Source organism: Lipotes vexillifer, unplaced genomic scaffold (genome assembly GCF_000442215.2).
Source record: "Lipotes vexillifer unplaced genomic scaffold, Lipotes_vexillifer_v1.1 scaffold402, whole genome shotgun sequence".
Classification (NCBI taxonomy): domain Eukaryota; kingdom Metazoa; phylum Chordata; class Mammalia; order Artiodactyla; family Lipotidae; genus Lipotes; species Lipotes vexillifer.
This window is the reverse complement of record NW_006798409.1, coordinates 944,505-957,306: the sequence shown is the minus strand read 5'-3', so window position 1 is coordinate 957,306 and position 12,802 is coordinate 944,505. Positions and strand designations below refer to the sequence as shown.

The 12,802-nt window shown below is 35.9% G+C and overlaps 1 protein-coding gene across 1 annotated transcript in view; it reads right to left on the bottom strand.

Moving 5' to 3' along the window:
* BRWD1 (bromodomain and WD repeat domain containing 1) overlaps window positions 1-12,802 on the bottom strand; it is a 118,911-nt gene that overhangs the window by 13,728 nt on the left and 92,381 nt on the right. Inside the window, exons 28-34 of the mRNA XM_007470504.1 lie at window positions 10,426-10,581; window positions 10,078-10,198; window positions 9,036-9,161; window positions 7,498-7,570; window positions 6,359-6,400; window positions 4,191-4,337; window positions 3,286-3,438 (exon numbers count right to left, since the gene is read on the bottom strand). Coding sequence (XP_007470566.1) covers window positions 3,286-3,438; window positions 4,191-4,337; window positions 6,359-6,400; window positions 7,498-7,570; window positions 9,036-9,161; window positions 10,078-10,198; window positions 10,426-10,581 — 818 coding nt within the window. The remainder of the gene's footprint in view (window positions 1-3,285; window positions 3,439-4,190; window positions 4,338-6,358; window positions 6,401-7,497; window positions 7,571-9,035; window positions 9,162-10,077; window positions 10,199-10,425; window positions 10,582-12,802) is intronic.

The following is a 12,802-nucleotide window of genomic DNA, read 5'->3' as shown; positions in this document are numbered from 1 at the left end:
GGGAAAGAATAGTCACTTCAACAGATGTTGCTGGGACAACTGGATTTCTACATGCAAAAGAATAAACTGGACCTCTATCTTACACCATATACAAATATTAACTCAAAATGGATCAACAGCTTACATAAGAACTAAACCATAAAACTTTTAGAAGAACACATGAGGTGAATCTTCATGACACTGGATTGGCAGTGGATTTTTTTTTAACTATTTTGAACACTATTTCCAAACATTTGCCTCTATAAATTACTCCTTAATATACATGTTTTGTGCAAGTAGTCTTTTCCACAGTTAACATTGACTGTCTATAAAAAATAATTATTAAAATTAGAATTAATGGGGCTTCCCTGGTGGCGCAGTGGTTGAGAGTCTGCCTGCCGATGCAGGGGACACGCGTTCGTGCCCCGGTCCGGGAGGATCCCACATGCCGCGGAGCGGCTGGGCCCGTGAGCCATGGCCACTGAGCCTGCGTGCCCGGAGCCTGTGCTCAGCAACGGGAGAGGCCACAACAGTGAGAGGCCCGCATACCAAAAAAAAAAAAAAAAAAAAATTAGAATTAATGGGTCAAATGGCACTTAAGCTTCTGACACATAATTTTCAAATTGCTCCATAATAGTGTTGGGCATCTTACAGGCTGTGTGACGCTAAGTAGCAATGGGTTCTTAAACATGAAACCAAAAGCACAAGAAGCCAAAGAAAAAAAAATGGATTAATTGGACTTCATCAAAATTAAAAACTTTTGTGCATCAAAGGACATTATCAAAAGTGAAAAGACAACCTACAGAGAAAATAACTGGAAAACATTCATCTGATTAGGACTTAATATCCAGAATATATTTAAAAATTCTTATAACTCAACAACAAAAGGACAAAAATCCAATTAAAAATTGGGCAAAGCACTTGAATAGATATTTTTCCAAAGAAAATATAAAAGTGGTCAATAAGCACATGAAAAGATACTCAACATCATTAGTGTACTGACTATATTTTCTTATTTTCTGTATCCTTGATGCTCTGGCATTTGGAGCCTTGATCCTGGAAGAGACTACCCCATCCCAGGGCTAGTTCCCAGAGATAGCACGTGGCTTTTTTTTGCAGGGGATACAGAAAACAATCAATCCAGAGATCAAACACCTAACAAGTCTTCTTTATCAAACTCTCATACACCAAGCCAATATTCCCCCTACCCAAATCACCCCAGGGCCAGGAATCAGACATCTAGAGACCACCCCTACAGATCAAAGCTCCAATTACTACAAACTAGCCAATCCTAGACTGTTTACTCTGCCCTGCCTTGCCGTCCTGTGAAAAACCCAATCTAAGCTCTGCGCCATACTCTTCCCTTCCCTCGCCTCCCCTCTGCCTATTCATCAACCTTGTATCACACTCTTCTGTTTCTAGGGATCTGTGAGTATAAACTTCTTCCTTCGTGACAATTCATGTCTGCATGTCTTACTATACCTGATTAAAATAAATTCTAGATATAATTTTTAATAAGTCATAACATAAATACAAATCAAAACTGCAAGGAGATAACACTTCACATTCACTACGATGGCTATAATTTTTTTAAAAAACACAGAAAATAACAAATTTTGGCAAGTATGTGGAGAAACTAGAATCCTCGTACATTGCCAGTGGGAATACAAAATGGTGCAGCCATTATGGAATACAGTTTGGTGGTTCCTGAAAATGCTAAACGTAGAATTACTCTATGAACCAGAAATTCCACTCTTAGATATATACCCAAGAAATCTTACAAATACTTACAAATGTATTCCCATTAATCACAATAACCAAAAAGTAGAAACTCAAGTGTCCATCAAAAGATGAATGAGCAAAATGTCATACACCCATACAATGAAATATTATTCAGCCAAAAAAAGGAATGAAGCTCCAATACAGGCAACAACATGGATGAACCTTTAAGATACTATTTTAAGTGAAATATGCCAGACACAAAAGCCAAATATTGTGTGATTCAATTTGTATGAAATATCTAGAATAGGCAAATTCAGAGAGATACAAAGTAAATTAGAGGTTACCAAGGGCTGAGCGAAGGGGAGAATGTGGAGTTACTTGCTTACTGGTGACAGAGTTGCTGTTTGGGATGATGAAAGAGTTCTGGAAATAGACAGCAGTGATGGCTGAGCAACACTGTGAATGTAATTAATGCCAGTGAACTATATACTTAAAAATGGTTAAAATGATAAATTTTGTTTTATATATATATATGTAACCACAATTTTGAAAATTTGTTAATATACTAAAACCCACTAAATTGTGCACTTCAAATGCATGAGTTTGTATGATGTATCCTCAACCATATTTTAAACAAAAGGGAAAAAGGCATGAATGAAATTTATTTTCTGTCTGGAAAGAAAGTCTCACAAATGGTGAATACAGACAATAACATAAGCTTGGAAAAATGTTAGACTTGTATGTTAAACTGATCCAATAAGCAATTTGGATACTGAATGCAATGAAAAGGTTCTCAGATTAAGAGAAGAATTAATGCAGGCAGAGTCTGATAATAAGTAATGAGGGGGAAGTGAAATTAAGACAAAATGGTTAATTAGCAGTGATAGTCACTGATGATACACAAAGTGCCGCAACATCAAGCAAGGGCTTTATTTTAAAGTCTTACTCTCAAATTATTGCTTTTTTTTTTTTTAAATTACCCAGCACACCGGCTACAAAGGTTTATGAATATTCACTGAGAGTTATGTGTACCCTTTTGTGCATTTATTATGTTTCAACAAGTTTTGAAAAGTTATCCAACAAAGAGCATTTGAACAAAAATTTAGGAATGTCCACTCTACTTGTGTTCTTAACTAATCAGATGGCCGATGTGTTTCTTCTTCAGATAAAAAAATGTTAGTATGCCATCAGCAGTCCACGCCCACTTCAGATTTTCCTTTTCTTACTTTTAATATTCTTCCAGCCTCTGTCACTAAGTTCCCGATCCACTTTTCAAGATTCCCATATGTAAGAAAACACATTTTTCTCACTCTATACATCAAATACAAATCTGTTCATTTTTCAATGGTGTCGTCACTCGCACCAATCCTCTTTCGTTTATAAAACTTGAGGAAAGCGGAACAGTGTCACAAGGAAATGATGTTCCCTAAACATATGCCTGGGCGGTGGCACTGTATGCTTAACAGTGGTCTTACTCTACTCACTGATCTTTTATGCTCCCACCTCTACCAAACACTAGAAAATTACCATCTACACAGATCACACGTACTGTTTATTTTTTTTATAAACCACTTTTAAAATTACCTTTGATCTTTTATTTGGTGTATATGCTTTTGCATTGCTAAATATCAACCGGATGTCTTTGCAAAATTCCAAAGGGCTGTCATAATTTCCCGCTTCTAAAGTTTCCCTTACTGTTCCAAAATCCATTGGAGTATCTATAATATCTCGGTAATCCTAGGTTTTAAAAACAATAATTAGTTCAAAGATTCGATTCCTGTTTTTGAAATATAAGTGCATCAAATCTCTAAAATATTCAAAATGACAGAAGAAAAAAAGGTTACAAGGATCTTAAGAATCATCAATAATTTTAAAGAAGACATCCAAACATATGGACAAGAAATATAACAAAATTATATACTTGGAAGCAAGATATGAAATTGTTTTTATTTCCTTCTTTATACCCTTCTATAATTTCTAAGCTTCCTACAGTAAATTTGTGCTTTCTTTTTTTTAAGGTCATTTTCCATTTCCCTATTAGAAAGTAAAGACAGACACTTTTAACTAATTCATAGTTTTCCTGGGGCTGGGCCTACTAATCCTCCAATTATATTATGTAACACTGGTTAACTAAGTCTTAACCCCAGTTGCAAGGGTGTCTATTAATTCAAGAAAACTGTGTAAAACAACACTTCCACAGCTGAATTAGTGGTCAGAGACAAAGTTAACAGGAAGCCTAGTCATCTTACTTTTTGGTTGCTGGGGTTTTTTTCTTTCTTTCTTTTTTTTTGGCCACGCCACGTGGCCTGTAGGATCTCAGTTCCCCAACCAGGGATTGAAGCCGGGTCACGGCAGTGAAAAACCCAGAATCCTAACCACTAGGCCACCAGGGAATTCTAGACACCTTACTTTTTAATTTGAATACCTCTGCCCCAATCTCCTCTACACAAATAAAAAAAGCCCCGAACATTCAGATAACGACAACTTACTGGATATTCAACCAAATCAACAGGTTGTCTAAATGGTTCAGAATCTTCACATTGAAATATTAAGTTCACTAGTTCCTTACACTGTTTCTTCCAGTTGCTTTCAACATAATTGGTTGCTTTGATGCTCCTTGTTTTCCAATCATGAACCTAAAAATAAATTCATAATATTAAAAGTTTTTTCAATCTTGGAAAAGTCACACTATGGTATGATATAGCACAATGGTAAGAATGCAAGTGAGCTGTTGTCTTCTGTATTATGTCATAATATGTCATTACATGATTTTCTATCTACTTGGGGAAAAAATCCACTTTTTTAAAAAACCCAGTGTTACATCTGTTACTCTAAAAACATTTTCATCCCACCACTTATCTCCTCAGTTTAGAAAATGTTCTCACAGAACATGAAGTATCCCACTGGATAATGTAGTAGAGGCAGAATAATGCTCCCAAAGACGTGTACATCTCAGTCCCAAGAACCTGTAACTACGGCAAAAGGGACTCTGCAGATATGACTAAAAGAGTAGACAGACTTTGAGATGGGGAGACAGCCCTGGATTATCAGGGTGGGCCCAATGTAATCACAAGGGTCCTCATACAAGGGAAGCAGAAGAGTCAGAGGCAGACTGGAAGATGCTATGCTGCTGACTTGAAGATGCAAGAAGGGGACCATGAGGCTCCAGAGGCTGGAAAATGGAAGGAAATGAATTCTATCCTAGAGTTTCCAGAAAGGAACACAGCTATGCTGACACCTTGACTTTAGTCCAGTGAGACCCATGCCAAACTTCTAACCCACAGAACTACAAGGTATTTTTATTGCTTAAGGCACTAGATTTATAATTTGCTACAGCAATCATGACAAATACTGAACAGATACTAAATACTTAGAAGTCTGTTTAGAAATGAAATTATATGAAAATGGTAATAATTCAAGTCTTAACTTTTCATTGTTATTTGAGGCAGCATATTATGAAAATTGATATGATAAAAAGCTTAAATTTAAGCAGCATTTGAATGAAATATAACACTATTAAGCATTTTCCAATTAATAAACTTTACTTTTAATTAACATATTACATAAGAGCTTCAAGAACTGCTGATGACACCACAATTTTAACTACCCAATATCCAAAGCTTATTTCCCACTTTGTCTCTCCCCTATCCTCCCCACAAATCCTCATTTTTAAAAAAGGTTCAGTCACCAAATCCTAGTTAATTTTCCCATTAAAAGGTCTCATCTTCTTTCCTTCCTCTCTATTGCAAGCCAACACTATTCCTTTTTTTTTTTTCTTTTTTAATGGCCACGCCACTGTGCGCTTGTGGGATCTTAGTTCCCTGACCAGGGAATGAACCCGAGCCCTCGGCAGTGAAAGTGCGGAGTCCTAACCACTGGACCACAAGGGAATTCCCAGCCAGCACTATTCTTGACTAAGTTTCCCACCTTTTCTCTGAGATTCTTGCAATGAACTCCTAACGTTAATACAAATCTATCTAACTTTAATCAAAATCTGTTTTGGGGCTTCCCTGGTGGCGCAGTGGTTGAGAGTCCGCCTGCCGATGCAGGGGAAGCGGGTTCGTGCCCCGGTCCGGGAAGATCCCACATGCCGCGGAGCGGCTGGGCCCATGAGCCATGGCCGCTGAGCCTGCGCGTCCGGAGCCTGTGCTCCGCAACGGGAGAGGCCACAACAGTGAGAGGCCTGCATACCGCAAAAAAAAAAAAAAAAAAAAATCTGTTTTGGCTATGGAATTGACTCTCTACTGTAAATTTAAAAGAAATCTTTGGTTTACAGTATCACCATAATCTGCTCCCAACATAACAGCCAGACACAACCACTTTGCTCACTCCAAAATTCAACCCCTACGCCAGTCAGGCCAGTGCTCTCAGTAGCCCACTGACATGCCACACTTTCCTACTTTTTTAGCTTGAATCATAATAACCCTTACTTTTCGAGTGTCCTCTTCTTACTCTATCTCATTCTGAGGACACAGTCCAAATCCCAACCCTTCCACTAAACCTTACCTAGCCATCCACCTTACAGTGATTTCTCCCATTTCTCTTATAAAATATTCAATATTAATGTAACTTTTCAAAGACAACACCTAAAATCTTATGTTGATTTTAAAACACAGAGTAAATAAACAACTAAGGTTAATCACACAAATTAACTTACTCTCCTTCTTCCAGAAGATGTTTTAGGAAGATCACTATCATCCTAGGAATAAAAACCAGAGCATTTTAAGTGTTAGTATTTTCATTAGATATGCAATAATCTTAGCATATCAAAGACATTAGGTTTACGGGGGTTATAACTTGTTAACAAAATCTCAAAATACAGACTATCAGATGGTCTTTGTGGCACTCACCCTCCAAGAAACCAACCCTTATTCTTATTCTTAATAACCATTTACATTCCCTAACGTAAACATGCACTAAATCCAAAATATAGCTATAAAAAGTTGCCTTGTGCATGTCCACAGAAGACATGCCCAAGGAGCTTTAAATTTGTGTTTTTACCTCTTCCATAAAACTCAGAAGAGTCTCCCACAGATTCCTACATTTCGTATGCTACACATTTTCTTATTCCCTAAATCACATATTAGCATCCCCATTCTTATTTCCAATGAAAATCAGTGAACTAAAATAATAGCTCGTGTAGAAACTGACACCACACTGTTTTTAAAAAAATATCCTTCCTGCAACTCCATACAACAACCTGATTTTCTATGAAGTGAAATTACACAGTATCAATGATATCTGCCTTTACTTACACGTCAACACCATCTTGAGTGAAGGATTTTAGGGTACTTACTGCATGGTAAAGTTCATTAATTTGTAATTACAATTAAATCCAACTCTCAGATACTGATTTTTTTTTTTGGCTGTGCCACATGGCTTGTGGGATTTCAGTTCTCCAATCAGGGGTTGAACCCAGGCCACGGCAGTGAAAGCACCGAGTCCTAACCACTGGACTGCCAGGGAATTCCCTCAGATGCTGATTTTACCAAAAACATATCCAAGGTACTTCTTATAATACACCTTTCTCTATCTCAAATTTGGAAAGAGAACATATTCCACACCTAAGTTAACTCACTTAGACATAACTTGTTTATTTAATATCAATTATTGGCTATTACCTCACTGATGATCTAGATAATTTAAAAATGTAGTTTTATCAAGTGCCCTATTTTCATAGTTCATTGGAATATAGCAAGAATTGATTTAGGTAAGCAACGGTTTCTACTTCACTCTTCATTCTAAGTTATCATTTGAAATTAACAAAAATCATTATAAAATTGACAAACTTCATACCAAATCCCCGGCATTTTGCTCATCATTTTCAGAAGTGTTAGAAAGTTCTGAGATATTTGTACAGTCTTGACTCCTAAAAGACAATTTTTTAATTTAACAGTATGCAAATGTAGTCCCTGTCTCCAAATATTCAAACTACAGTTCCCCAACTATGCAAACAGTTCCCCAACTATGCACACCTAATTTCAAGCAGTAGAATATCAGGTTTTTACTCTATCCTCTGTGGAAACAACTGACCATACTAGAACACTGAAAGTTAATTTTTTTTTTTCAATTTAAGTGTGTACAGAAGTACTATATGTATAGCCTCAACTGGATGAATATACGGATGAGTTTTTCAAAGTTATCACCACTACTAATATTTGCACAGTGAGTACCAGGAAAATGGTTGATTTGAGATATAAAAGAATAGAAGCAAAAAAGGAAGTAAAAACTAAAATAAATTATGTCTTAACCTCACTGTAAACACAGCAGAAGAAAGAATCATAAAATAGGGGTATCTAGACACAACGGAGATGAAAATGGGTATGTGACCTTCCTGAAGTAGAAAGAAGAAACTTTGGGAGGAGAGGCAGTAAGTTTGAGTCCTCCAGACATCAGACAGATTCAGCCCAGGAGAGTGAAACAGCTGGAATCAGTTATTCCCCAGTTTGTAGCCAGATACTGAAAATGATGTCAGAGTTTATAAATTATCTTCTCCAGTATATAATTCTTCCAAAGAATTTTTAAAACTGGGGGAAAGGCATACAAGGTCATATAGCAACATCATTCATTTTAAAGGAAAGAGGCTGAGTAATGTGTGCAAAGTCACCCAGAAAAGTTCACCAGAACAGATTAGGTTAGAGCCTGGATCTCAATTTGCAGGTCAGTTTTCATCCTACTAGTCCAAATCGATTTCCAAATGCAAGAAAAGTGTGGAATATTCACAGGATACAATCCAAAACAGATTAAAACTCAATCTAATCATGAGAAAATATCAGACGAGCCAAATTAATTACACACTACAAAATAAGTGTCCAGCACTCATAAAAAATGATGAAGTGATAAAAGAAAGGAAAGACTAGGGAACAGATTAAAAGAGACTAAGAAAACAAAACAGTGGATGCAGTGGGAATTCTGGATTGGATCCTGAAACAGAAAAAAAATTGATGTAAAAGCTGATGAAATCCAGATAAGTTCTACACTTTAGTCAATAGTACTGTATCAAGGATAATTTCTTAACACTTAATAAGGACACCACAGTTGTGTAAAATGTTAACCTAAGGGGAAAACAGGTGAAGGGTATATATATACATAGGGCAACTCTCTTTAGTATAAAATTATTTCAAAATTTTTAAAAATAGAAAAAATTGGACTATTCAATTTCTCATTCCTTTACCTAAATTACAATCACAAAAGAAGAAATGTAAAGAAATGTCATTTAATGTAACACGTTAAAAGGGTATAATTCAGAGAGCACAAATTAAGAACTGGATAGTTTTAAGAGCACAATATGCAAAGTCACTTTTCCACAACATCTATAATATGAGGTCACTTACTTGATAAATTTCAAAAGCTGGTCAGTTATCTTCTTAGCTGATCTTGCAATTACACTCTCAGGTTCATTAAATGTTCTGGCATTATGTTCTATATATCTGACTTCCCAGACTAATGCAGATAGCCTCCTTCAAAGTAAAAAACAGGCAATTTAGGGCTTAAAAAAATGAAAAGACAGAAACCAAGTAAAAAAATCCAGCATGTTAAGCCAGCATGATATATTAATTAAACCGTAAGTGCAAAGTTATAATGAATAACTTTCTAATACTGTCAACTTGATCACAGTCATAAGCAATTATACTGGAAGCTGAACTGCAGAGAATACATTTAAGGACTGAAAGTCGTAACAGATCACTTAATCACATCCAGAAAACCAAAAGAGCAACCCTCCCTTTTCACACTGCCTATAGGTATATTTGAAGCTATTGAGACTCAATGAAGAAAATGTGTTAAATACCATCAATCCTAAGAAAGTCAATCTGACTATAAACTCACAAACTGGTTTCTGAAGGAATGCACTACAGAGGTAAATTAACATCAACAATGTGAACTCAAGAAGTCAGTTTTTTGTAAAGATAATTTCTCAAAGCAGCTGAATCATACAGAATACCATCACCTGCTTTAAAAAAAAAAAAAATCACTGAGAATGGGAAATTTTATAGTTTTCAAAGCTCTAGAAGCCAGAGATAAAAAGTTGATGACTCTGGGGATTTATGTTTCAAAGACCAAAATCATTATTAACTAAATTTTATATTTAAATGGAGCAGCTTTTGCAAGAAAAACAGACTACTAAAGACTGAGGAATGAAACATGGTACTTCTCCTTATCCAGGTTCTATCCATACCTACCCACAGGCATCTAACACACTGCTTTACACAGGACCAAGAAATGACTATAACAAAAGAAGAGAACGAAACAGAAAATAATGTCAATCAGCCCCCACTCCACCACTGTCACTACCAGCCACCACTACCTCTGTTAACTCTACCTGGTTAAATGGCCAAATATCATTTCAAAATTTTTTTAAAGTAGATTTCTACTGACCTGTAAAATCGATTAACAAGTCTCATTCGAATTGTGTACAGATCAGTTGGATAGGCCACTACAGTACAGTACTTTGGATATGTACACAGATCAACTGGACCTGCAAAAGCTGCTGCTATATCTGTAATGGCAGAAGGAAGAATTTTCATCGAGAAATTCATTACCTCTAAGTGACATTTCTCTACAAATCATTCATAAAACAGAGCTACAATTAGCACTACAGGCTTACCCAAAAAGTAATAAATACAAATTGTAATAAAGAACATAACCACAATTATGCTACTGTTTTAAAATACTTTTGTGGAAAAGAAATCTTGAACATAAACTTGTCACTGTAAAAAAACTTACCAAGATTCAAAAGTTGATCTATACCACTAATAATTCGTTCACATTCTTCATCTCTAGATTTCTGACCCCATTCACCATCTTGGGGTTTGTAGAGCAATTTCTCTAGCTCATCTGAAGTGACAGAAATACTAGCTCCTAATTCTTCAGGTGGATCAACTATGATTCCATCAAAAAAGAAAAGAAAAAAAAAAAATCAAACCAAACTAAATATACACTATATTTAAATTCAGTTGTCCAAGTTCATATATAAGATACTAATCAAAGGAAAAAGAAGTTACTTTATAGCAGAAAAACCTGGCAGACACCACCTAAATTAAATGATTAAAGTTAATATTCCCAGTAACAGGACAAACTGCTATCATGTGCCTCCTGATATCATGCACTGAGAAAGACACAACGTCACCTCTCTGACACTCTTGCCAAATATGCAAACTCTGGACTTAATCATGAGGAAATATCAGACCGACGGAAATTTTACAAAGTGGCCAGTGCTCTTCAAAAGTGTCATGGTCATGAAAGATAATGGAAAGATTCAGGGATTCCAGACTAAAGGAGACTAAGAAGACATGGCAATGAAATCCAATGTGCGAAAGAACATTAGGACCATGGTCAAAATTTGAAAAAGGTCTATAAGATTAGAATTGTATCAGTGGTATTTCCTGATTTTGATAAATGCACTATACTTGTGTTAAGATGTTAACATTTGAGAAAACTGGGTGTTCAGAAATTCTTCTTTTTGTAATATTCTTAAGTTTGAAATTATTTCAGAATGAAATGTTTAAAAAGTGCAGTAAAAATTGATAATGGAAGAGTATGCACATTTTTAAAAAGAACAAGAGGCAATGTAAATATTCAGAGAATAGTTTCTTAAAAACTATTTTTTTAAAAAAGGAGAAAAATGTCAACAGAAAGAAGACAAACGTATCAATCTAACAATCTGATAGGTAAAATGATATTTTAAATTATTATTTAAAATATTATTATTTTAATATACCTGAGACTGATAATGCAAATGAGCTTTTCTTCATATGCCTCCAAATTTATTTTTCTGCCTGTTCATGTCTTTTGACAACTCTTCTAAAGACTTATTGGCCTCATTAACATGTAAAATCTCTTTATGTAAGTGTTTTTATTGATTTGGTATCGTTTACAAAGTGGCAGCTATAACTAGCAGTTAAAAGCACTGGTTGGAAGAAAAAAAAAAAAAGCACTGGTTGGTGCCGATGGCTTAGGCTAGAATCCAAACTCCTATCCTTTCTAGAGGTGTGTGACTTAGCTAAGTTACTGAAAATGCTCTGAGCCTGAGTTCCTTCATCTGTAAAATTAATAATAGAGCATAACCTCACAGTAAGATTAAATGAATGGATACATATGAAGTTCTTAGCAGCAGAGTAAGACCTCAAAAAAATGCTGGTTTTCACTTATCTATATATGCTTTATACAACGCAAAATGTCATTTCATATTGCTAAGTGTAGTTATTTAAAAAAAAATGTTTTTGAAAAAAATTCCTTAGTGGGAAGCAGCCACATAGCACAGGGAGATCAGCTCAGTGCTTTGTGATCACCTAGAGGGGTGGCAAAGGGAGGGTGGGAGGGAGACGAAAGAGAGAGGAGATACGGGGATATATGTATCTGTATAGCTGATTCACTTTGTTATACAGCAGAAACTAATACACCATTGTAAAGCAATTATACTCCAATAAAGATGTTAAAAAAAAACAAAAAGAGGAAAAAAAAGAAAAAACTCCTTATTTCCAAAGTAAAGCACGGCAACAGTTGATGGAGATATGTCAGAGAATAAAACACAAAGGAAAAAGGGCTTGACCCTTAAGGCAGACACAAGAAGAAAACACAGAGCAAAGATTTCATGTGTCAAAAATGGTGGATGTGGAAGGACACAAGTTCTTGCATGTTTTTATGTTGAATCAACAATAATGTAAAAGAAAGCTTGATAGTGGAGAGATGGGAGCCAACAGATATATAGGGGACCCCTTCAAAAAGTTTAACAAGAGTGAAGTAATTCAGTAGCAAAATGTTCAAGAAAATGAAATGAAAGCTGTTTTAAGGTACAAGACACAAATCCAAACTCGAATGGAGACAGGAAGGAGGAAACTAAAATTGTTGGAGGGAATGAACTAAGTGTAAATACCAGGTCCAAGAGAAGTTCAAAGGAGTGGGACAGCAAGCACTGGAGAAGAGACGGCCTTTGGAACAAAGACCTCTACCTCTCAGACAAGTTGAGGTAATGCAAAAGACAGACAGAAGTCAGGTTAGAGCTCTTCTCTGAAGAAAGAACAAGGGTAAAAAATAAGGATGAGGGGCTTCCCTGGTGGCGCAGTGGTTGGGAGTCCGCCTGCCGATGCAGGGGATGCGGGTT